Source organism: Phyllosticta citriasiana (assembly GCF_038021145.1).
Source record: "Phyllosticta citriasiana strain CBS 120426 chromosome Unknown IWZ02scaffold_14, whole genome shotgun sequence".
In the NCBI taxonomy this organism is placed as follows: Eukaryota; Fungi; Ascomycota; class Dothideomycetes; order Botryosphaeriales; family Phyllostictaceae; genus Phyllosticta; species Phyllosticta citriasiana.
The window spans coordinates 1,017,627-1,041,404 of NW_027117291.1; the positions used below are offsets into that span (position 1 = coordinate 1,017,627).

Consider the following 23,778-nt stretch of genomic DNA (forward strand, 5'->3'; position numbering starts at 1 on the left):
GTGGTACTGCGAAGATGGCCTTCGAGTTCCTCAACAAGTTTGCCGAGGGATGATCTTGTTCTGCACAGGAAACTGAAAGATTGAATGCCTCAAGAGGTCTTCTCATATCTCCCGCAACGATTGTCGATGAGCCTCGTCGATTTGTCCCATTTGGCCTTGGAAGGCTGCTGCCGGTCTGCTTTGGTCTCAAAAGACTTGAACGTCGTCTCGATCGTCTGACACTGCCAAACTGCAAACTGTGGCATGGACTCTTTTCATCCAGCGAAAGGAATGCTTTCAGCTTTTCTTGGTCGCTCATGGAACTAACGTACTGAAGGATGACACCTGGTGAAGAGGGCCTCGTCTAGTGCATCCAAAGAAAACATCCCGACCTCGAAAGTGAACCACATCTTCAGCACCAAGCGCGGTGATGGCAAGGAGCATGTCAACGATCCAGTATCTGCGGGCACCAGTCCGATGGGGAATCTCTGGGGGACGAGCGGAATCAATGCGTGGTCCTGGACGAGATGGTTTCGTTCAAGGGAACTTGGACGAGCGTTCCCTCTGGAACGTAGCAGCGCAAGAATTGTCCTCTCTTTCCTGCTGTTCTCCATTGCCCCCAAACCTCCTCAGATCGGGTGGCTTGTCCGTTGACATCTCAAAAAAAGGTCTTTGTGGGAGCGAATGCTGGAGCATTTCTCCTTTGGCGAAGTTTTCATTTCGAACATGCTGCGCATTCCGCCGTTTCCCGAAATTTTGTGTTGGTCTGCGGTGGTCTGCTCGTTGGTGGGGTTGCCTCAGTTTGCTCTACTGCAGCATGTCTTCTCCATGGCATCGACGGGAAGTTGCACCAATAACTATGACCTGTCAGTAGAAGCTTCAAGAAGAGAGGGACAAACTTGCACCAAAGACACGATACATTGGCAGCATTGCCCGAGGTATCCCGCCAGCCACCTTTTGCGGTGCCAAATCATTAAGAAGAGGTGGGAGCATGGCTCCAGTTCGGGCAGAAGAGCGAAGGAGATGGTTGCTGGAATCCCAGCGCTCACAGGTCAGGGGTTGGAGATGCATCCAAGACCAAAAGACTCATTCAGATACCAAAGCTTGGATAGCCTGGGGTATTCAGAGGGAGTATGGATACTCATTGCTGCACGTACCGCTCAGTCGCCTCTTGCCTGGCACAGCAGCGCTGAGTCGTCGATTATGTCGTCGCCGAGGCCACGATGAGGATAAAAATCCGACCCGCCTCCCATCTTCAACCACCTTCAAACACCGCTCTACATCCTCCTGCTACCAACCTTCCTTGCTTCGTCACCGCCTTCACAAGATCACAGAGACACCTCTCTACTTCTTCAACTTCAATCTCGATCGATGTAAGTTCTTGCCCCTCTGCCTTCCCACTTTGCCCTCGCCCCTCTCTGCCTTGCCCCACGCCCACCTTCCGCCCTCGCCTAAGGTGCTGGACATCGCCCACGCGTCGTCAATCCTCCTCCTCCCTCTTCCCACCTCCGCTGCCTCCATCCTCCACACAAAGACGCGATCCATCACCTTGGCCAAGCTGACCTGACCCTGTCCAACCTCAGTCAACATGTCTTCCACCTTTGACACCACTGAGATGGCGGCTGCCCTTGACAACGTTGACAATGTCGACAACGTCGTTGAAACGCCTGCTTCCGAGGCCCAGGCCGAGGAGCGTCCTCTCAATGTGCTCTCAGTTGAGGAGCTTCGTGTCAGGGGCTTCGCCCCGCGTCTCGACTACGATTACGCCTCCTACAACGCCACGACGCGTGAGGAGCGTGAGGGCCTCGCCTCCGAGGGCCGCCAGGAGCCAGCTTGGCTTTCTAGCGCTGCTCGCTACGAGTGGTGCGGCGAGTTCGGCGAAGTTGGCCCCGTCAACGAGGAGCTTGAGAAGGAGTTGTTTCGCCCTGAGAACGCCATGGAAACGGGCGAAAGCTGGGATGCCTTTACGCAATACGAGGTCTCCGTTGAAGGTGGTGCTGAGCTTCTGCCTGCCACTTCCGTATGTCTCTAACCTCCTTCACTTTGATGCGCCCTGTTGCTGACATGACCCAGTTTGAGGCTGCCGGTCTGCACCCTGTCATGAAGGACAATGTTACGCGCCTTTGCAAGTATGAGAAGACCACGCCCATCCAGGCTTACTGCATCCCGGCCATTCTCAATGCCCGCGACGTTGTTGCCATCGCCCAGACCGGTAAGTTACGTTCTTCCAACGCAGTTGATCCAACCAACAACAGCCCAGGCTCTGGCAAGACTGCCGCGTACTTGGTCCCGATCATCTCTCGCTTGATGGGCCAGGCAGCCAAGCGTGCTGCTCCTCGCCCCGATCCGGCTACGTACAATGCGGCGACTGACAGGGTCCGTGCCGAGCCCTTGGTCATCATCATCGTTCCAGCCCGGGAGCTTGCTGCCCAAATCTTCGACGAGGCTCGCAGGCTCTGCTACCGCTCGATGCTTCGCCCTTGCGTCATCTACGGTGGTGGTCCTCCTGCGGCCCAGTTGGCTGAGCTGCAGAAGGGTTGCGACGTTCTCATCGCCACTCCCGGTCGCATGGTCGACTTCATGAACAGGCCCGATGTCCTGAGCCTCAACCGTGTCAAGTTCACTGTCATCGACGAAGCTGATGAGCTCATGGATGGTGATTGGGAGGATGACATCCAGAAGATCCTCGGTGGTGGTGGTAAGTCGATTTGTCCCCTTGCACAATCCACAGTCCACTTGCTAACATGAACCAGACACCAACGAGGATGCTGACCACCTCTACTTCATGTTTTCTGCCACCTTCCCCAAGGAAGCCCGTCGTCTCGCCAGGGAGTACATGTCTGAGGACTATGTCCGCATTCGTGTCGGCCGCGCAGGCTCGACGCACTCGAACATCACCCAGCGTGTTTACCTCGTCGAGGAGCACCAGAAGGACAATGCCCTCTACGACCTCGTCACCTCCTTGCCCCCATCGCGCACCATCGTCTTCGTCAACAGCAAGCGCAAGGCTGAGATGGTTGACGACTTCCTCTACAACAAGAGCCTTCCCGTCACCTCGATCCACGCTGACCGCACGCAGCGTGAGCGTGAGGACGCCATGTAAGTAATCCAAGCCTTGTGCCTTCAGCTTTACCGATGCACGTATTAATTCGCCTCTAGTCGTGCTTTCAGAAACGGCAGTGCGCCCCTCCTGGTTGCGACCGGTGTCATGGCTCGTGGTCTTGACGTGGGCAACGTCGGCCATGTCATCAACTACGACCTGCCTTCGGCTACCTACGGCGGCATCCAGGAATACGTTCACCGCATTGGACGTACCGCCCGCATCGGCAACACTGGTCTCGCTACTTCGTTCTACAACGACCGCAACGAGGACATTGCCGAGGACTTGGCCAAGTTGCTTGTCGAGCACAACCAGGAGTTTCCTGATTTCCTCGAGAGCGTGAGGCCTGCCGAGGGCGAGCCGGTCGAGTGGGACGACAAGACCGATGAGGAAGATGAGGCCAACAGCAATGCCGAGGATGGCACCAATGGCTCCACTCCCGCCGGCGGTGACGAAGCTGAGGAGCCTCCAACCTGGCAGGCTACCACCGGAGACGAAGGCCATGGCAACTGGTAAAACCGTACGCCTTCTACCCACGTCCAGCTCAATTGTCCAACACGTCGCCTGCTGATGTTGACGTACGCCCGAGTCGATTGGGGCCTCTGCTCCCCCAACGCTTGCATCCTCCCGCCGACCATTGAGTGCACACAATCAGCCCCCCCTGTACACAATTTTCACGAAAAATTCAAAAAAACAAGATGGCGGATCGTGGATGATGCCAATGTGGGGCAGTTGGTGGGCTCTCTCGACTTTTTCCACTAACTGTCCCGTCTGAGGACTCTTCTTTCAGCGGACACGATCTGCCGACATGGTCATGCAAACAAAAATGGTTCAACGGATTCAAATCTTGAGTTGCGGGATTACCTAGCTTTCGGATAATCAAAAAATGCGCTTCTCAAACATAAGCTCCTCAGTGATTGCATGTCGTGACACCTTGTCTTTCATGAATACTGACTCTCAAAACTGAGTAACTGGCAGGTACTTAGTAGCAGTCAAGACAAAGGCTTCGGCATCAATCGCAACATCACGAGAGGACGGGGCCGGGACGTCGAACATGCAACACGACAACATGTAGTTGAAGAAGATGTACCTACCCCGCGAGCCGCCACATGCATCCATCTACTCTCCGACAACGGGCGAGGGCAGGCGGGAAAGAAGCGGCAAAAGCTGCAGCAGCGGCTTGCACACCCGGGCAAGCCGTTAGGTGGTAGGTCCAGTCCCTTTCGACACACATACACACACACACACACATACAGAACACGTGACGAGCTAGAAGGGCTAGGTATAATGTGGGTGGCAGACAAACGGCCCGGAGCAAATAAGCAAGCAAGCAAGACTGGCGGTGTGTCTATCCATGTATGGGGTCGCCGTGGCGTACGTTTGTGCGTTTTGACTCCCGCACTACTTTTTGCATGTTATTCGCGTCTTGAGCCTCGTCGTCGGCTTGTCGGGTGGAGTCGATTTGCGGAGGGGGGGGTGGGGGAAGGACGGGAGGAGGTCGCACTTATTGATGGAGGAGGTGCGGGTTAGAAGGATGGTGGACTCAGCAGCTACCTATAAGCAGATTATGTGGGGAGGTAGCTGGGCAGGAAGACGAAGAAGTGATGGATTCAACGAGACGGGAATTGCGAGAGAGCAGCAGTCAAGAAGAGAAAGGAATGCTGCTACGTGTAATGGCTGAGGAAAAACGAGACGGTGTGGTTTACCGCATGCGAGCACTCTACAGTATGCAATCCCCCCACTGAACCTGAGGAGCGGCCACAATCGAACGTGGCTCTATCCCCACAAAGCGACCTCGGGACGCTCAGTACCTCTATCATCCAAAGCCATCAGCACGGCCTAACAGCAAACAACCAAAGACAGGCCAGCCAGCGCGGTGGCAGGAGAGGAAAAAAATTCTTTACGAGACGGGACGAGAAGCAAAACCGAAGACAGCGGTCGGTTGTGGTAGGGATGCACCGACAAACGGGACGGGGAGACAGACGGGACAGGGAGGCAGCAGCAACAGCAGAAGCCGAGCAGCAGTCTGCCAGCTGGGTTTCCTGCTAGCGCATGGCCGGACGGGACGGGTCGGCAGAAGAAATTATAAGGCAGGGGAGAGGCACGTTTGGTTACTTAGCGGCTCCATGGATAAGGTGGGTACTGTAGCCGTTCGGCAGCGGAAGGTGGGTAGGTAGGTAGGCATGCCGAGAGGGGACGGAAGGGCCGGAGGGAGCTGGGGGCGATCGGAAGGAGAAGAGGACGTGTTTTTTCCGATGTTGGATATCGGCATGGGGGATGAATGGATGATGGTGCGTGGACCCCTTTTTCCCCCGCTTGACTGTCGTGAATGACAGCGTTTGTGGGGTGAGTTGACTGACTGGGTGGAGGTAGGTGATGGTGGAGGAAAGAACTGGAAGGGTTGACATGCAGATAGACTGGACTGGACTGGACTGGACTGGAATGGACGGACGGCATGCCGTGGACACAGTGCCGAGTCCAGTGTACATACCTATACTGTACTGGACAGCATGTGCAAACCACCACCCGCATCTCCACCCCCTTATCCCGTTTGCCGTCGCTACTAGCGCTACTTACCTGCTGTTTACATTACTTAGTACGATGGTTGGGCAAGCAGTCCTACCTAGCTCCGGCCAATCTGCCCGCCTCCTCTTCCCGTTCGTTGCTTGCTCACTTCAAGGCGTGGCGTGGCATTCATTGCATGGCATACATGGCGTTACCTAATCACTCCAACCCACCACCACCACCACCACCACTTTCTCTCCCTTCTTCTCCTTTGCACTCTGCTCGTAAAGATCGCCGCCCTCCCACTCCAGTAACAAGCAGCATCGCTGATAGGCACATGCCCTAAAGCAAAGAGAAAATAGGGTAGAGGAAATGAAGAAAGGGGGTCTATTCTGCAAATTAAGCGCACAATCGTAAACCAGGAAGCAACACAAAGCAGAAAAAAAGCGCAGCTATTGAGTAGCTAGCTAGTCAGTCGATCGCGCTGCATTTAAGCTTCTGAAGCAACTCTTGCTCGCTTGCTCGCGTACAAGATGCTCACTTCCTTGCCCGTATACAGGCCCCAGGTTTTTTTTGCGTGCAGAGAGCGGGTACGTGGGAGAGCGCAGAGCAGAGTAGAGTAGAGAGGTGTCAATGTCTGGCTCGGTATTCATCAACTGCCGTCTCATCGCAGACGACGGGAGCGAACTACTCCACGCAGATAGTTCGTCCATCCAAGACACGCTCGCCGCCGCCGCCGCCAGCATGCGCGTGCATCGAAAACTTCTCCGCGTCGACGCCTCCTACTGACTGCACATCCTCCACTTTCCCCACCACACTACCCACTCACCCACCTTACCTCCTCCCCATGGTAGCCCCATCCATGCGCAACGTGCGGCTGGGCAGGGCTGGGCAGGGCTGGGCAGGGCAGGGCTGGACTGGTCAGTTGGTCGCGACTGGGACTACTTGCGTAGCTACAGTGCATGTACTTAGCATGGAGTAGGTAGGTAGATAGATAGGTAGGTGAAGTAGCACTGGTAGCGTGGCGGCGAGCAAGCAAGCATGCATGCATGTCTTGTCGCCCGAGCCGCGTTCGCCGCCGCAGGCATGCATGCATGCACACTTGACGGGGATGCTGCTGGCGCTGTCGTTGTGCGTCTATTTTCCCCTTTTCCTCTTCTTTCTTTTTCCCGTTGGCGCTTTTCTGTTTACCCATCCGCTGGTTACTTTGATGAGGGAAGAGTGAGTGTGGACATTGAGACGAGTCGGACGGCAGGCGTGGAAAAGTCTGATTGCCGATGCAGTAGCAGTAGATGATAGATGCGCGTGTGGTCTTGGTGAGGCATTTGTGGTCGATGCATGCAATGTATGGATGTATGCATGTTGCGACAGACAAAACGTGGAGGGCAGCTCGATGCGCGGGTGCGTGCGTGTAATTTTTGTCGAATCAGCGATGCGGCGGCGGCGTGGACTGAGTCGAGCGGTGGTGCAGCGGCAGCTAATGAGAAAAGAGCGATGTCAACATCCACCACGCTGCTTGGGATCGGCACATCGGTTTCATGGCTGCTGGTTGTTTGCTTGCAGGAGAAGATGCGTAAGGTTTTCGGTTCTCTACTGTACATTCTATGCATCGTGTGTCCCCGTCTTCCCCGGACTTGGTGAAGTATAATGTCTTTCTCTTCCTTGAAAAAAGAAACAAAAAAAAAAAAACTAGGATAGCGTCTGCATCTAATTGCTATATTCATGAAATTTGTGCGTTCGTTCGTTCGTCTACTCGTTGCTTCGTACATTACGTGAGGGAAAATCCTTGCAGATAGCAGGCCGAAAAGCAAAAAAGCGACAAGGAACTTTTCGAGATGGAAAGGGGGTGAGTCATCAAAAGATGAGAGTCAAAGAGCAACGCTCATTAGGTGAAGGTTTATCGAAACAGTCGCTCGGCGAAGAGAAGCTTGAAACGCTGAGAAATGCCGGGCAAAAAAAGAAGCAAGCAGACTGAAAGAGAGACATCAAAGCCAGGGCCGGCAAGGGTATATCGCCCAAATCATGCGCGTGTGGACATCGTCTTGTTCAAGCCGTCATCAGATTGCCCCCGCAAACCAGAAGAATGAAACAGTAGAAAAGTTTTGGAGAAATCGACATTTCTTCCTGCGATACTGCCTCTTTGCAGGGTTGGTCTAGTCAAAGTGCATCATACGTCCCTCACCTCTTTGCACCCTATCAATACCGAGATGTTCGTTGCCGTCGCGCCCGTAGTGGATGCCGAAGCCATATCTTACGCTTCCAGGATCGACGAGGCTGACGCGCCTCTTCTCGCCATATTCCCTGCTACCAGAAGGCTGCTGGCTAGAAGATTCGCCATTCACGGCGAAGCCAACGGTTGACTCGCCCTGTTGACGGTACTGTGCGTGCAGGGCTTGCTTGCTTGGTGTGAAAAGAGACCTCAAACTGCCAACCCAGTTCTGTCCCTGCTCACCATAGACTCGCGGGCCACACAAGCGCGTACAAAGCTCAGCCTTTGTCCGTGGTCGTGAGAAAGCTGGATCATTGACAATACGGGACTGGTACAGCCAGCTGATGATTTGAGCAAGATTGCGTGATTCGTGAGGAGTGGCCATGGAGTAGCGCTGGGGAAATATCAAGGCCAGAGCCATGCCGTAGAGACAGAGAAAGGCGCAAAGTGAATAGTAGGCTGCAGGGTGGGCTGCAACGCGGATAGAGCCAGTGTCGCGGTAGAATTGGGTCCAGAAGATACCAGAGGCGAGAACAGGGAGGGTAAAAGCAGTAATCAAGGAAGCCAGACTGAGACCTGCTACGCGGTAATGCTTGTTCAGAAAGGCCACAATAGTAACGTTGATTGGCAGCCGAGCGGGATAGTCGAGAAGGAGCGAGACATCGGCAGGAGACCCCCCGGGGTTGGACAACATGGCGAAAGGATGAAGACGGCGCAAGGTAAGGTCCAACGTCTGGATAGCCAGATACAGAATCATGGCGAGGACCACCGGGAGGAATGAGTAGAGAAAGTTGGACGAAGAAAAGCCTCCTGTAGGCACGTTAGTCATGCGTCAGGTTAGTGTGACGAAGGTGGAACCTACCGGAATTAGTGGCGACGGAAACCAGAGGCTTGAATCCATTGACAACGGCCTTGTTGGCGAAGCTGACGGCCAAGAACACCAGCAATAGTATGACTGCGACGACAATCCAAGCCACCACGAAAGTGTCCTTGAGAAACCACGGGACATATGCTCTTCTGACTTCTTCTTCTCTGATGTCCATTCGAATGTCTCCAGCATGTCTTGCAGCCTCGACGTCCACTTCAGTTGGATTGGACAATCCAGGCAACGTGTGTTTTTCAGTGATCTTGCCCTTTTCCCCAATAACATATTTTCTCAGTGCTCCGCCTGGCTCACCCAGGCCGTAGAAAATGTCTGAAGGCCGCTTCGATGTGTGCCAGTATCCCAGCCGATCCGTGCGATTTGCCAGGGTCTCACGGAATTCCTGAATGCTGGTGAAGACCTCCGAGTCTTTGTAGTCAGCCATGTTGTTGGACCTTTCGAGCAAAACGACAATATCCGCAAGACATCGAGCGTCCCACTTCAGGCCGGTTGGTTGTCGAAGCACCCAGCAAACCAGTATGAGAGAGATGATTAGTAGCAGGTAGAGCGTAATGGCAGTCCATATGACCCCCTGAGCTGCAACCCAACGAAATTGCCCATCGGAGACGGGACCGTGAAATCTCACGTTGAAAGATGATCCGAGAAGAGGAATGGTAAATAGAAACATCCAGCACACGAAGAAGAAGACGCCGAAGGTATACTGTCCAGATTTGAAGTGTTGAAAGGTGGGCAGCATGAATTGTGTGGGATACAAGTCGAGAAATACGCCTTCGGAGCGGGTTTTGGAGGAGTCTGAGGCCAGTGCCATGAAGGGGCTTAATCTTTGGAGCGCGGCCGCAATTTGATGTAGCCACATCAAAAAGACCATACCGAGGAGTGGAGGAAAATACTGGAAAAGGAAGTAGCGACTGTCTCCAAGATTGACGTAGTCGAGGAGACCTTGGTGATCAGAGGACCAGATGGCGCTGACAATCATGCCAACGACCATGAGCACGCAAAGCAAAATGAAGAGACCGAGCCATGCAGGTCGCAGAATGCCTGGTAGAAAGTTGAGGGGCGGATATTGGACTGCATCGAAAGAAGGCGTGCAGGGCACAAAAATGTCGCGTTGCACTGAAAACAAGCGTCAGAGTCGACCCAATCACAGCTGCGCCGGGAAAACATACCATCCAATGGCTGCATGGGTGGAGGGCGGGCAGGATTCCGGACGTCTGCAGTAATGGGGTGGCCTGGATGGACGTAGCCGAGGCCCTCATCGGAGACGATTCTGTCGACGGGGTATTCATGGTCGTTGACGGGGTAAATTCTGGTGCCGCGGACTTCTTCGTCGCGGGTCAATTGATCGATGGCAAAGCGAATGTAAGGGGTGTCGTCGACACCGGGAGTGGTGGAGAGAGATTCAGAATCCATAATGGAGCGGCACTGCGAGCCCGAAGGTCGAGGGGTGGAAGCGACGGGCTTGCGCGTGATGGTAGACTCGCTGAAGGAAACCTTGGGATGAACAGCTGTGGCAGTCGAGTCTTGGGAAGGACGTTGCTCGTGGACCGTGGTCAATGGATCAGGGCTTGCCAGTGGGGTGTGGTACGCGTCGGGCGGGGTGGTGTGGCGGACAATCGTGACTTGAGAGCGGTCATCGCTCAGGTCACTGGCGGTGGAGATTTCTGAGGAGACGGTGTAGTAGTCTTCAGAGGCGGAGAAGCTCTGCTGAGACGGGGCGTGTTGAATTATCTGGGGCCGGCTGGCTGTGTGTACAGAAAGCGTGAGTTGTTCGTCAGATTTGGGATGCAGGTCAGGGCAGGGTTGATTACAATTGGTGTGCTTGAGAGCAAGCAGCGGCTCATTGGAGCTCATGGCTGCTCGAGGACTGGGCAGCAAAGAGACAAAAAGCTGTCATTGTCGAGCGAATATGGCGAGGCTGCGCGCAAAGCAGTGGCTATATGAGGAGGCACACGCGGCTAAAGAGGCTGGGATGGCCAGGTCAAGGTCGAATAGCTAAAATGCGCGAGGCTGGCCTTTGCTCTCAATCTGCCAGGGCAGCGAGTGGGTGGGATGCAGCGCATGCAGCCGATGCAGCCGCCGCACAACGTGTACGTACAGTGGTGCAGTACATGCAATCATTGTTGTTTCGACTCAGGACATGCACCTCCCACTTGCAAGGTGGTCATGGTGGTGTTGGTGTTGGCAAACGCCGGCCCGCCGCGCCGCCAACGCCAACGCCAACGCCAACGCCAACGCCAACGCCAACGCCAACGCCAACGCTCCTTGAGGCCTTCAACCCCCATATTTGCTGACCAGCTTCCTCATTATGCTAACCGACCCCGAACGATAGCCCCCACCGAACAGAGCGTGGTGGTTTAGGTGGTGATAACTGCCGACCATCAGCAAAAATCCCGCCTGCGAAACCGCGCCAGAACTTACAGCTCGTAGAGCCTCACCCGATCTTCATACTCCTCCACTGGCTCCGTCTTGGGACAGCGCTGATGATATTCGGCCATGAAACTAGATCCGAAGCCGCCAAACATCCGCATGATCCCCAATTCGAATTCGCTGTGTGCATAGCAAGCGCTTGAATCGAACACGACCTCCTCGGCCTCGCTCTGTCCGTCGATCTTGCCCACGGACGCGTTGCCCGACCAGAGATCACCATGAACGACGACTGGAGTCACGCCCTTGCCGCCATTCAGATGTGAGTCTCCCAACAACCGAGGAACCACCTTTGATGCCGTCGCTTCGACCAAGTCATGCAGCTCCTTGTCCTTGCCATTTGACTGCTCCGACAGCCGCAGAATATACCGCAACCGATTGTTGGCATAGAAATCTGCCCAGCTTTCCTTGTATGAATTATCCTGAGGCGTGTCGCCACAGCAAGTGGTCACCGGGAATCCAAACATGGGCTTTTCGTACCCTTCTGGCACCGGCGCAGGAGTTGTGTGGAGCTTTGCGAGTTTCTGCGCGAGGGACATGCCTGACGGCCGTGACATAAGGCGAGAGCCGAGATGGAGATACTCTGTGACAAGGAAAGAGGTCGATGGCGATTGCTCAAATTTGCCGTGACCGTACGACTTGGGAGTCAAGGTCGGCACTACGTCGTGGATGGCATTAAGTGAAGCATGCTCTCCTACGACCCGTCAGTCGTTGTTTGTCGTATGCGGTCGCTTCAACTTTCCTGCGAACATGATTTCGGCATCAGAGCCTCTGCCGGTCTTCATGAAAAAGTTCTTGGTCGAGCCGTCGGGCAGCGTCGCACTTATCTTCGATGTGGAAGCGGACGAACAGCCGCCGCCTGCAGCAGAGGATGCGGTGCCAGCGGATGCATCCACTCCAATTGCCTTTGCGACAGCTTTGTCGAGCGTCATGATTGATGAGGTTGATGGTCTTGATAGCTTTGGGCGCATAAGTTGTTGTCAAAGGTTTCAGAGCATTGCTAATGTCAGAGCGACAGCGGCCCATGGGCATGACGGCGGAAGCTACAAGCATGACGTCAACTCAAAGGTCCGCCTGGGCTGTCCCTCTACACATTAGGTACCACTCCAAAACTGTCAACATCACGCCCAAAATGCCAAATCCAACAAAAAATGCTTTCGTGCCTGTTTCTACTCACTCTCCCCATGCATACGATATTCGGACAGCTTCCGGATTTCTCACACCAACCATTTCAGAAAGCTCAACATGTTTGCGCCAATAATCCAAGCACCAAACGACAACCTTGCGCCAATACTCTCTCTCGCTTGATGGACGAAAATGACACAGTACTCTACGGCTTTCCTCTACCCTTCCCAGATAGTGTGCCGCCTGTGGACACCGTTCAGTGACCACGCGGCGAAGTGGCTATTCTGGTCGAGACCTCAGAAGGACAGATTGGCCATCAACCGCGGAGCATTAGAAGACGTCGACTGCTCAGATGCAAGCTGTGACATGGACGCTTTGTCGGAAGAAGACTTGGTTGGAATTGTGCTTCATGGCCTACCTTTAAAGTATTTTTGCTCTCCAGCTCCTGCAGCTTGAGCTGATTATTCTGCCCTCGTCCGGGCTTGTCGTGCTGGCCAGGTCCGTATAAGACTTCACTTTTCTTCTCTTAAACACACTGCTCTGGCTTGCCCGCCATCTCCAGCTATCATACCCTTCTTGATGACCAATCCAAGTTCCAGGCTTGACCTATGTGACCGCCTCTGCTCTGTCTTCCTACTCACGATCCCACACAATCATATGATCGTCTTCGTCTTTGACCTCTTCTCCAAACATCTGACTCGTCCTGATAGTGCTTCTGTCACTCAGTACACACGCGGAAATCTTCGAGGCTTTTATCTTCTTCAACTGTCCCAACGTTCGTACACTGGCAAAGATGAAACCACGTCGAAGCTTCATGGCTTAAGACTCCACAGTAGCTCCAGGCCTGAATGCACGAGGTCTTAAGGAGAAGAATGCGGATGTGATGGTATCAAGTGACGAAGCCCAGCATCATCCGACAACTAATCGCACCCACCAACGCGCTCCGCCAGCCTGTCGTCTTCACCGTCGCCGTCGTCATCTGAGGATTGAAAACGCGGGTGCGTCTGCGCCAAATACAGTTCTGCTGATTAGATCTGAGAAATTGATTTAAAAGCGAACGCGAATGAAGACTGACAGGTCGAATTCAAAGTTTCCGAGTGGCTTTTTCGCTGCTGCGTGCAGAAGATGCGGAGGGGAGAGACGGAGAGGAAAGTGCTGATCGGCATAAAAAGTTCGCTTCTTTGCCATGTTACTTGCTTGTAGCTTTCTCTCTCAGAAGCACCTGGACACCTGGAGCGATCGAGGACTGCGTGATGCCAAACCATAAGGTCATGGCGCTGCAAAACTTGTTGATGCAGCATTCCACCAGGCAAACGGAAAAGCGCGCGGAGAAGATCTGGCTTCAATACTGGTAAGGACCACTTCGGTTTCTTTTTAATGTAGATGGTCTCGTCCTTAGTTAAGCGCGCTTCATCTCAATCGTCCAGTCTAATTAAAGTTATAAAGCCTGAGGGAGTAGATTGGCTGCATCTCCTTGTTGAATTTTTTCAAATTCTTTTTTGTCGAGTTTTGAAAAGATTGGAAGTTTCGATTTTGCGCAGCCAGGCGGGCATCGGAAGAAGTGGCCTGTGACATTGGAGCTGCTTTGCGGGTTGTGATGGAATTGCGAACGTATTGTGGTGATGCGCTGGGAAAGGAAAAGTTGCGGCATATACCTAATAGCTTCAATTGCATCGGTGAAGAGTGCAGACACTAGACTCTCCTAATTTCGGCTTCGATTTAAAATAAAGCCCTCGTTTCCGATCAAGTAAGTAAGTCTCTAGTCTAAGGATGTGGATGTTTTGTTCTTCGCCCTTTTGGCTGCTGCCTTTTCCTCCGAGTTTTCTCCAAGCAATCGTGAGGATGAAGCAAAATAGTGTCAGCTCGAAGCCAAACCTTCTAGTCACGCGTCACCGTCTCCGTTGTAAGTGAGCACACCTCTCAACTCCGGGCCTCGGTGACTCATGAGGCCAGCAAGACTGGGAGCGACAAGTCATGGCAGATACGAAAATACCAGAAGTACGCAGACAAGGAATATTCGCATACCACAACGCGATACTGACAGCAAGAGCTGGCATTTGTATGAGAGCTTAGAAGAAATCAACGAGCCTTCGCAAGCCACGACAAAAGGGGAATCTCAAGCTCGAGCTCACGGAAACAAACAATGCTGTGCCACGACTTTGTTTACCCCGGAGGCCTTGTGGGTCGACGTCAAGATGACCGGGGTCAAGGATTCATTCACGAGAGGCGGAATCAACGTCAACGGCGCCCGACTGTGCCAAGGTTGCGGATACCTTCGACTCCGCAAGAGATCGTCAAGCTCCCTGGATCCTGGCGATGGTGCAATTGGGAGAAACCCATTACTTACTGACCGAGTGGCTATAAGCAAAATATCCAGATTGAAGCTTTTGTGTCATGCTTGGGTCCGACCAATTGGACGCACCCCCGCTCTGTTTTCCCAAAAGGTATCACAAGGAACGCTTTTACTGATAAGCGTGCGGAGCATGCTTGTACTTGTCGAATGTGTCTTTGCAGTGCCCGAACACCAGCTTTCCGCCGGTCCTCTTCTGGGGCCCTTTGATCATTTGATGGCTTCTCACCCAGTCGTCGTGGTCGCGCGCGAGCCAGCCTTGCGGATGGCTGGCCTCGGAGTTTTCGTAGACGTGATACTGGTCGTGCGCAGAGGGAGAAACCCGGCAAGGATCGCCGTCAACGTGGTCAAGGGAATGCTGGAATGGCTTGGAGAAGCTTAAATCTTTAGTAAAGCGGGCCGGCATCAAGGTTGCGGCATTGCCGACTTCTCGCCCATTTCCGCATTGGGAGAATTTGTACTGAGTAGTAGTAGTAGTTGTTGTTGTTTGGTGAGCGGGTGAGGACATGGAGGCGGTGCTCTCTCAACTCGGGCCGGGCGACGAAACCCCCCGGCGGTCCTCACTGTGCCTTCCAGGCACGTCACCTTTGCACATCATCGACGACTGAAGACCCCTAAGCTGCCTACCTATTGCAACAGCACATATTGCGCAATCATGTCGCGCTTGTCATCGAGACCTTCTCCATGAGACTGCGAAACCCCCCTGCCTTCGAGACCCGTCTCATGAGCCCAGCGCCCTGAATTCTCTCGCGCCCAACGATACATGCGTCCTCCACCATGGCGCGACGATCATCAACGGTCCTCAGCGTCGCACTCTTGTTTAGCCTCATCTATCTCCTTGGCGGAATACACGCCCCACGCTCCCAGCCGCTACCCGGACTGTATCCAACATGCATCTCCGACCCACAACTCTCGCTCCGCGCCCGCTACGCCAAGACTCCTAGTCACCAAAAGAACCAGAGTACGTTTCTTCTCCATCTGTCTTGGGCAGCTTGGCTTACGCTACTATTTTCTGCCAGCCGTCCGTCACCTCTTTGGCCTTCCAGATTTACTCGATGACGACCCTACAAAATGCTACAACATCTCCACTCGCTTACGCGCTTACGGATATTCCATAGACGACTATTATGGTGCTGGCCAAGGCATGTGGAGGAATAGAGACTGGGGACAAGAGCAATCCTCGTGCGCCTGGAAAAATGGTCTTCTCCATGATGTTGGGCCTCGGAGGACTTTTCGTCTGCCAGACCCGGGCGCCGCGCAAGATGAGAAGCCTCTACGCGCCAAGTTGGAAATAGAGCGCAAGAGCAGGACGGCTGTAGTCCTGCGCACCACGAATACTTTCAACTGGGCAGGCGACATCATCGCCTTCATCAGATCGATGATTGTGGAGCTGTCCCTGGAATCTGGAGGCAAGTACGAGGTATTCATTCTCGTCCAAGTCAAAAACTCCAAGGACCGCATTTTCTTGGATCCCAAGGCTTATGATCGCGTGCTTCGCAAAAGTGTGCCCAAAGAGTTCCAGAGCATCACCTACCTTTGGAATGAAAACCTTCTCAAGGCCTGGTATCCAGCCGTACCAGAACACAGGTATGGACCCACTCTCCAAACAACTTACAGTTAGCTAATCAGCCGGCAGCTACATGCACCAGGCGTACCAATCGCTCCAGCTCTTCTCCACGACTATCGCAGCTGACTTTGAATACTTTTGGCAATTCGAAATGGACTTTCGTAGCTCGTCCCCACACCTTCAGAATCTCGAGCGCATTGCGACCTGGGCGCGGAAACAACCAAGGCTCTACCTGCAACAGATGAGCTCGGCGTGGTACATTCCGAGTCTCATGGGCTCCTGGCGAGACTTGTGGTTGCTCATGAATGAGACTCTTTGGGACGACGAACGTGCAGCCGAAGTGCGCGCGCATGGTTACAAATGGGGAGTCGGAGAGGAAGCAGACCTTATCACTCTCGCACCGATTGTCGATGTTCGTAACACAAACTTCTGGCTGTTCAGGGGCATGGTACACAACGATCCGTACCACACGAAGCAAAAGAAGCTGCCTCATTTCGCTGCTCCTGTTGCCATGACTCGGACGTCCAAGCGCTTGCTGTACGAGGTTCACGTCTTGCAGCAGCAATATGGGTTTTGGATGGCGTCCGAAGCAACGATGGAAACCATTGCGTTCCGCAAAGGATTCAAGGCAGTACATGCAAAGCATCCACTGTACTATAATGGCACTGAAGATGATTCCATGCTTGATTGGCTCTTCAATTCCGGTGGACCGCAGAATCTAGGAGGTGGTGCCGATAGCGTCTATAACTGGGAGGGCGCTCCTCACAAGGTATTGGAGAAGCTGTCTTGGTGGTGGCCTCGAGAAGGATACCACCACTACGCGCAGCTTCTTTGGTCCGACTTTCTCAAGCTAGATACCTGCGTCCCTCCAGGATTGTTCCATCCCTTCAAGTGGGATATGTACATTTCTCCGGAAAAGTATGCCAAAGCCAAGGTTAAAGACAAATCTCTGGAGAAAGTCAAGGATGCAGACAAGGCAGTTGCTAAGGATAAACCCAAGGACGGTCCACCATCAAAAGACAAGCCAGCGGTAGACAAGGCACCGGCGAAAGATGGTAAGGATGGACCTCCGCCCAAGGAGAAACCCAAGGAGGAGGCTCCCAAAGAAAAACCCAAGGACGAAACGCCGCCCAAGGATGAATCCAAAGGAGAACTTACACCCCAAGAGAAGTCGACATCTCAAGACAAGAAGACAAAACCTCAAGACGAAGTTGCGGTGCACGATGATATCCCGTTGGCACGTTTTCCACCCGGCCAGTACCTTGACTCTCTCAAAAATACTCCAAATGTGAAACCAGAGGGCCGGATCGAAATCAAACCAAAGAGTCAGGTCTGATCTTTGGGAGTGACTTCCTGTACCAGACTCTGCTTGCATGAAGATGAAGTCTGACCGGAGCCCTGGGCCGATCACATAACGCATCAACAAGAGCTGGAGTAGGACGAAACTCTTGGTGACCGAGTAGTCTCTTCGATGATAGAAGACGACAGCGACATCGAGTCGTCTTCGCACCCTCTGATGCGCTTTTGCCTTGTTACACGCTCGTGGTCCACATTCTCGTGTCGAGCAAGGCACCCCTGCGCGCTTCGACACAACGTCTTTCGACGAACCGGTTGGCCGGGGACGATGCATGAATAGGGCGAGGAGTGTGAGATCTTTTGACGGCGGGGAGGATGATTGATGCACACAACTGACCAGCATCCGTATCTTGATGAGCATGTCTAGCGAATGGTGGCATCATTTGCAAGTAGACCTTTTTGCATCTTTCCTCGACGTTTTATTGCATGGGACCGGGGGATATCCAGAGAGCGAACGGAGTTTGAATAGATGGGTTAATGTTTTGAATTCAGTCAGCCTTAGTGCGCTGACATCCTTGCGTTCTACGAAAATAGTATACGTACAGATGGCACACGCTCTTAGGCAATATTCTTGTTGAATCTCGCATGAGGGCTTGTGAGCTTCATGCACGCATTCAACATGTGCGTCAGCACTCAGAACTACAGGCTCGGGCCCCGTACATGTGTCAACTGGACGCCCTCCTTCTCAATCAGGTCAAAATCCGGCAGCCAGTGAGACTTTGCCTCAATGTACTGCTCTGTATTTTCCAGTCAGCAAACCAAGCAAGAAGCCCGAAGATATCAAGTCGATAAAAAGCAGAGATATGATTGCTCTATACCTTTATTCGGCTTCCAATTAACCTTGGCATCATCCAGCGTCCCACTAAGAACAGACACAATGCCATCAACCAGGGGCGTAGTAATGAAGAGATTGCTCCCACAATCGCTGCAAAAATGGCGATAGAGGTGGACGGCCGAATTTGCTCTTTGGGACGGCGGCGAGCGAGCTGGAAGCGGGGTATGTCGTGCGCTGAAGACTCGGGATTTGGTCTCGACGGATTGATGGCTCGTGTACAGTGTGGGCTTGGAGGTTTCACATCATGTGCAATGCCCGGATTCCCTTGCCTGCGGAATGCCAAAGCTAGACAATCATGCACAAGTTTTTTTGCTCCAAAACAGTAGAAGAGCACAGGCACTGACCATTTCATCATGGCATAAAGTGTATTCGAAGCTTTACGAAAGGCTGTGTCTCCCTCTTCAACGATGGCCTCAGCTTCACCCGAGACCACAAAGCGCCACTACATGTGCCTTAGCACCAGCTGGATTCTCCAACCAGCACCTCCATCCTTCCCTCTTCGGTCGACAAATCAACAGCTCTCCCCGCACCGGTTGGACGCGCATTCGTCTGTCATTTTCGCTGGTACTCGTGTCTTTGATGTCTGGCCCGGTATGACACATCTTCTCCAGCTCTCCAACGAGCTCATCCACTTGATTGTTGCGAACTTGGAGAGGCAGGATGCTTTTGCCCTGCGATCCTGCTGCCGCACTCTGTGCGACGCTACGTGGAGCCACTGTGCCAGGACATGGTTTTCCAAGTTCATAATTAATGGATTTGGCAACGGAGTTCAGCGCCACGCTCAAGTGGCCGCTCAGCCGCGTGTATGCCGATCCATCAAGCATCTCTGCCTCATCCTTGACCCAGTAGAAGATTTGAGCAGCCGGCTGCCGCTGTGCACTTGCCGATTTCGTCAAAGCAATCCCGACGCTCGAGGAGCTCACCATCGCTGGAAGTAAGCGTCCGCGCGCCCCGCCGCCACCCATGATTTTCCGCGCGCTGTGCATGGATACGCTCGGGGACAAGAAACTACCACGGTTGAAGCGCCTGCGCCTCAGATTCTTCCCGATCGAGTTTGAGCCGCTCATAGATTTCGTCCTTGGCCACATCAGCACCCTTACCCGGTTTGAAATGGACCATGTCCTGTTACTCGAAAGTTGGATGCCGCTGGACCCCATTCCGAGAAGCACCCAGGTCGTGTCCGATTGGAATTTTTTTCATGGACGACCTTGATGATGTTGCCTTTGTTCACCCCTGCACCTGGGATCTTATGTGGGACCGGCCGGAAAGAGCTCAGAGGATTGTCTTGCAGCTTTGGGAGAAGACGCCCGTGCGACTCGAGAAAGTGAGGCGTGCAATCGAGGAGGGAAGGGACCCGCCACGTTTTGAATAAGACTTGATCTCCGTCGCGTTCAAGGGCGGCTATAGGAGTGGATTTGGAGCTATGTGATCTTTTTCTCGCTTTTTCTTTTTCGGGTAATGGAGACGGGATGGTCATCAAAAGGCGTTGATTGGGTCATCTGTTGCTGTCTTCATCTTGCGAGCTTGGTCTTGAAGCCGAAGGCTCAATTGTCGGAAATAGTAATACTGGGAGAGATTAATTTGGAGCAGTAGAGGCAAATCAGCAGGACTTCTCAAATTCAAGTCTACTACGCGCGGGAAAGAACTTGGACCATGCTCTGTACATTGATGGAGTCGCCCTCCATCGAAAATCCCCATCTCAATCGCTATGTTTCTAAATGATGTACATTCTAGTAGCCATCCTTGCCCCACTTGTTGTACTTCTCGTGAAGCTCCTGTGACGCGGATTGTCAGCTCTCATTCCAAGATGCGCCCAGTGCCAGGGGTCTTCTTTGCTACGCCAAATTGCCCCAAGCGCAAAGATCACTGCCCGCCCGACTCCAGGAATATTGGGTATCTTACCTTGGGAAGGTTGACGTTGGGGATGATGACCGTGTTCAAGGCCGAAGGAGCCTCACGGGGAGCCTGGGTGGTGTCTCCGCCGGGGTGGTATTGGTACTTGCCCTGGCTGCCAGAGTTCCAGGGCTCAGAGCCGGGGACCTTGGCGACGGGGTTCTCAGAGGTGGCGGAAGTAGGCTTGCGAGCTACATTGGGAGCCAGCCAAACGTCAGCCAGAGTGCGGCAGAGGGGGGAATTCTTCGGCAGCAAAGGGACCACAACGGGAACGGGATGACGCACAAAAGTAGTAGCCGACGAGGCCGAAGGCGCCGGCCATGATGGTCCAGAGAACCTAGATTCCCGGGTGAGCTTGCTGGCGAGATGCGCGGGGCATTGAGGGCTGGCGGCGTACGTAGAGCTCAGGATCCTTCTTGCCGGCCTTCTTCAGCGCATTCTTGCTGGCGTCCTTGTCGGCGACGTCTGATGCGAAACGGCGCTGGAGAGGCGAGACGCGAGGGGAGGCGCGGAGGGCGCGGAAGCCGGTGCGGGCGACGAAAGACATGGTGCGGGCGGGACGATGGTGCAGAGGGCTAAGGATGGTGGAGGTTGAAGTCTCTAGGCCAGGCGATCACGACGTAGGTTGACGGCGCGGGAGCTCTCGGCGGGGGCCGGCGGGCGGAAGTCGGAGCTTGGCGTGGAAAACCCATCTCACAGGCGGGCGGAAGACGGCAGAGGCCAGCGGAAATCGGAAACACTAGGCGGGGCGGAATTACCAGTTCCACTGCGGAAAGAAAAGTCAGTGCGTTCACGTTGTATTGGGGGTAATCACAACAACTAAGTGGTTGCCGGGTGCCGGCCATCCAGGGCTGCTGCTGCTGCTTGACGCTCTCCAGTCTCCCGTCACTCACTAACGTCCTGGTCGCTCCCTTCGCTCTTCGCTCTTCGCTCTTCGCTCATTGCTCATTGCTCATTCCCTGCTGAACCACCCACTCCGGATCACCGTCATGTCGTTTCTTTAGAACGTCGTTCCCTCCTTGCCGCCCTCTCCAAGCCCACCATCTCTCCCTTTCTGTCTCCCTCGGCCCTGTCCAACCCTCTTTTCCGCTCCAGCGCACGCTCCACCGCCCTCTCTGGTTCCCAACGTCTCCAGGTCATGCATGCGCTGACCTCACTCCCTTCGACGCCGACCTCACACGACGCCTCCACCGCATCGCGCGCCTGCCAAACTTCCTTCAAACAAACAACACTCCCCCCGAACGCGTCCTGAGCGCCCCTCATGGCCACTTCGGGTATCCGGCCAACCACCGGCTCCTCCAACACCTTTCCGACTCCCCTCGAAGTGCCCTCCGGCAACAATGGCGCACCCAGCATTATATCCTCCCGCATAACCGACATTGCGTCCGAAGATGGAGAAGAGCGGCCAGGAAGCGCGCGCTCGCGCATCCAAGGCATGACCGGTCCAGCGGGCGAGCCAGGGCTACCCCCGTCGCGCCCTTCGTCCATGTCTACCAACGGGAACCGCAGAGCATCGGCATGGTCGCGTCCTCCACCCTCGCGAGGTCGCGCTTCGCAGCAGCCAGGAAGTACGTCGGAAAGTGGGAGGAGTGGCAGCAATCGTCCACCCACGTCTCAGAGCAGGTCGCATGTTTCAGGGATCCAGCCATCTGCCTTTTTCCATCCCATGAGCGCACAGAGACTCCAAGGCCAACGCGGTCAGCGGCCATCTTCGATTGTGGGGCGTACATCTCTTTCCCACGACGGGCAGAGCGATGTTAGAAATGTTTCATACCGCAACAGCTTGACCTCGAGCCAAACGCATCAAGAGTTGGAATTCCATGATGTGGGTCTGGAACTGCGACCACCGCCCTCTCGAGGCACCGAGTTCAGCGACCATGAATTTCTCAAGGAGCAAGAAGCTGGAACCGCAGCATCTACAAACCCCAACACGCTCCGCAGCCGCGATGGAGAGAGCATAACTCCCCTTCAACCCCCAAAGGCTCCCGCTCAGTTGGATCTCACCCGCGCAAACAAGTCGAATACCGAACAGAGCGCTCATCATCAAAGATCGCCGCGTAGCTCCAGTTTTCGCTCCAGTTTCAGGCTGGGAGGCAGAAACAACAATTCTGGTTCCGTAAGGCCCCAAGGTCAAGGCCATGAAAAACTCTCCTCGGTAACTTCATCTCCCAAATTTGGACCATCGCGCGGTAATGCCGCGGGTCCGAAAGAGCGAAAGAGAGAATTGCGTCTCGGCAGAAACTACGAGTACTTTACCGGGAACACCATCTTCTGCTTCGGAGGTAGACTTTTGAACACAAGAGCTCGTCCAATCAGCATTGCAACGGCCCTGCTTGCTATTGCCCCTTCGATCCTTTTCTTCATCTTCTCGTGAGTACATGGAACAATGCTCGACCTCACAAGACTAACTCTTTCGCAGAGCCCCTTGGCTTTGGCTTCACGTTTCTCCATCGATACCCATTGTGTTTGCTTATTTGTTTTTAATCACCGTCTCTTCCTTCGTCCATGCCTCGGTGTCTGACCCTGGTGTAGGTATATGCTTCTGGTCTAGCAAGGATATAAGGTCTGACGTGCATGCAGATTCTACCGCGTAACCTTCACCCGTTCCCTCCCCCTGATCCCTCCGAAGATCCCCTCGCTGTTGGCCCCCCGACCACCGAATGGATCATGGTGACATCAGCCAGTCCGTCGACATCAGCCATGGAAGTCCCTACCAAGTACTGCAAGTCGTGCAACATTTGGCGCCCGCCGCGTGCCCACCACTGCCGCATGTGTGACAACTGTATCGAGACACAGGACCACCATTGCGTTTGGCTCAACAACTGTGTGGGACGCCGAAATTACCGGTACTTTTTCGTCTTTGTCAGTGCTGGCACGCTGCTGGGCCTCATGCTCTTCGGGGCTTCCCTGGCACACCTCTTGGTCTGGGTGAACCAAGAGCAGGGCCGTACTTTTGGTGACGCTGTCTCTAAATTTCGCGTCCCCTTCGCCATGTTGGTCTATGGCGTCTTCGTGTCTTGGTATCCAGCCAGTCTCTGGGGATATCACCTGATGCTCATGTGGCGCGGAGAGACGACTCGCGAGTACCTCAACAGCCACAAGTTCCTGAAAAAGGACCGCCACCGCCCTTTTACTCAAAAGACATTCCTCCACAACATCCGCGCGGTCCTATGCCGTCCTCGTGGCCCAACATACCTGGCGTTTAAGAATCGATACGAGCAAGGAGACCAGCGCTTCGGAGTCCGCAAGAGGAAGGAGGCCGAAAAGTACAGAAAGGACGACAAGCACGGCGGATTCGAGATGCAAGACGTGAGCGGTCGGCGCGACAGCGGCGCCCAGCGGCAGGAACTGACCACTCGCACCTCGGCCACCAGCAACTGAAGACGGAGGAAGTTTACGGTTTGGCGTTAATTGGGTGCTCTTTTTGTCACCGCTTTCTTCTCTTTTCGTCTGAAGCTGCGTCTTTAGAGAACATGCGTTCGCAGGAACTTGTTACTGTACACATGCTTCGTTTCTCTTCTCGTCTTTTTTTTTTTTTTTTTTTTCCCTTCC

At 54.0% G+C, this 23,778-nt stretch overlaps 9 protein-coding genes across 9 annotated transcripts; 5 read left to right on the forward strand and 4 right to left on the reverse strand.

Moving 5' to 3' along the window:
- Positions 1–481: 481 nt before the first annotated feature.
- Positions 482–1,265, forward strand: IWZ02DRAFT_83601 (uncharacterized protein). Its single transcript, XM_066771284.1, has one exon. The coding sequence runs from the start codon at positions 664–666 to the stop codon at positions 1,204–1,206; it is 543 nt and encodes a 180-aa protein (XP_066619430.1). The 5' UTR covers positions 482–663; the 3' UTR covers positions 1,207–1,265.
- Positions 1,266–1,492: 227 nt separating this feature from the next.
- On the forward strand, positions 1,493–4,012 carry IWZ02DRAFT_461412 (DEAD/DEAH box RNA helicase). Its single transcript, XM_066768212.1, has 5 exons — positions 1,493–1,999; positions 2,053–2,191; positions 2,240–2,677; positions 2,733–3,078; positions 3,139–4,012. The coding sequence occupies exons 1-5, from the start codon at positions 1,568–1,570 to the stop codon at positions 3,593–3,595; spliced, it is 1,812 nt and encodes a 603-aa protein (XP_066619431.1). The 5' UTR covers positions 1,493–1,567; the 3' UTR covers positions 3,596–4,012.
- Positions 4,013–7,737: 3,725 nt separating this feature from the next.
- IWZ02DRAFT_436337 (uncharacterized protein) lies at positions 7,738–10,527 on the reverse strand (the record flags this gene model as incomplete). Its single annotated transcript, XM_066766516.1, has 3 exons — positions 7,738–8,603; positions 8,656–9,789; positions 9,843–10,527. 3 exons carry the CDS (start codon positions 10,525–10,527, stop codon positions 7,738–7,740), a joined length of 2,685 nt encoding a protein of 894 aa, XP_066619432.1.
- A 210-nt stretch (positions 10,528–10,737) lies between these two features.
- IWZ02DRAFT_508601 (Fructosamine/Ketosamine-3-kinase) lies at positions 10,738–12,032 on the reverse strand (the record flags this gene model as incomplete). The annotated part of the gene is made up of 3 exons (XM_066770453.1): positions 10,738–11,044; positions 11,095–11,794; positions 11,924–12,032. The coding sequence occupies 3 exons, from the start codon at positions 12,030–12,032 to the stop codon at positions 10,948–10,950; spliced, it is 906 nt and encodes a 301-aa protein (XP_066619433.1). The 3' UTR covers positions 10,738–10,947.
- A 1,706-nt stretch (positions 12,033–13,738) lies between these two features.
- Positions 13,739–15,071, forward strand: IWZ02DRAFT_461421 (uncharacterized protein). Its single transcript, XM_066768213.1, has one exon. The coding sequence runs from the start codon at positions 14,169–14,171 to the stop codon at positions 14,955–14,957; it is 789 nt and encodes a 262-aa protein (XP_066619434.1). The 5' UTR covers positions 13,739–14,168; the 3' UTR covers positions 14,958–15,071.
- A 267-nt stretch (positions 15,072–15,338) lies between these two features.
- On the forward strand, positions 15,339–16,938 carry IWZ02DRAFT_384333 (uncharacterized protein; the record flags this gene model as incomplete). Its single annotated transcript, XM_066765327.1, has 2 exons — positions 15,339–16,162; positions 16,212–16,938. Coding segments are annotated over 2 exons (1,551 nt in total), but the record flags the coding sequence as incomplete, so codon positions are not given.
- A 1,720-nt stretch (positions 16,939–18,658) lies between these two features.
- Positions 18,659–19,826, reverse strand: IWZ02DRAFT_83721 (uncharacterized protein). Its single transcript, XM_066771286.1, has one exon. The coding sequence runs from the start codon at positions 19,488–19,490 to the stop codon at positions 18,753–18,755; it is 738 nt and encodes a 245-aa protein (XP_066619436.1). The 5' UTR covers positions 19,491–19,826; the 3' UTR covers positions 18,659–18,752.
- Positions 19,777–21,020, reverse strand: IWZ02DRAFT_83706 (uncharacterized protein). The gene is made up of 4 exons (XM_066771285.1): positions 20,624–21,020; positions 20,512–20,563; positions 20,236–20,417; positions 19,777–20,108 (listed from the first exon to the last, which is right to left on the reverse strand). Exons 1-4 carry the CDS (start codon positions 20,771–20,773, stop codon positions 20,064–20,066), a joined length of 429 nt encoding a protein of 142 aa, XP_066619437.1. The 5' UTR covers positions 20,774–21,020; the 3' UTR covers positions 19,777–20,063.
- A 467-nt stretch (positions 21,021–21,487) lies between these two features.
- Positions 21,488–23,607, forward strand: IWZ02DRAFT_471746 (DHHC palmitoyltransferase-domain-containing protein; the record flags this gene model as incomplete). Its single annotated transcript, XM_066768899.1, has 5 exons — positions 21,488–21,500; positions 21,618–22,596; positions 22,646–22,754; positions 22,807–23,535; positions 23,566–23,607. 5 exons carry the CDS (start codon positions 21,488–21,490, stop codon positions 23,605–23,607), a joined length of 1,872 nt encoding a protein of 623 aa, XP_066619438.1.
- Between the last annotated feature and the right edge of the window lie 171 nt (positions 23,608–23,778).

Bases quoted from the DNA above. Each gene is read 5' to 3' on its own strand.
- IWZ02DRAFT_83601 (XM_066771284.1), top strand. From the start codon at position 664: ATGCTGGAGCATTTCTCCTTTGGCGAAGTTTTCATTTCGAACATGCTG.
- IWZ02DRAFT_461412 (XM_066768212.1), top strand. From the start codon at position 1,568: ATGTCTTCCACCTTTGACACCACTGAGATGGCGGCTGCCCTTGACAAC. The intron at 2,192-2,239 runs GTAAGTTACGTT...ACAACAGCCCAG, and splicing joins TGTTGCCATCGCCCAGACCG to GCTCTGGCAAGACTGCCGCG. The intron at 3,079-3,138 runs GTAAGTAATCCA...ATTCGCCTCTAG, and splicing joins CGTGAGCGTGAGGACGCCAT to TCGTGCTTTCAGAAACGGCA.
- IWZ02DRAFT_461421 (XM_066768213.1), top strand. From the start codon at position 14,169: ATGAGGCCAGCAAGACTGGGAGCGACAAGTCATGGCAGATACGAAAAT.
- IWZ02DRAFT_83721 (XM_066771286.1), bottom strand. From the start codon at position 19,490: ATGGGGTCCAGCGGCATCCAACTTTCGAGTAACAGGACATGGTCCATT.
- IWZ02DRAFT_83706 (XM_066771285.1), bottom strand. From the start codon at position 20,773: ATGTCTTTCGTCGCCCGCACCGGCTTCCGCGCCCTCCGCGCCTCCCCT. The intron at 20,418-20,511 runs GTGCGTCATCCC...CTCCCAATGTAG, and splicing joins CCTCGTCGGCTACTACTTTT to CTCGCAAGCCTACTTCCGCC. The intron at 20,109-20,235 runs GTAAGATACCCA...TCCGCGTCACAG, and splicing joins CCAACGTCAACCTTCCCAAG to GAGCTTCACGAGAAGTACAA.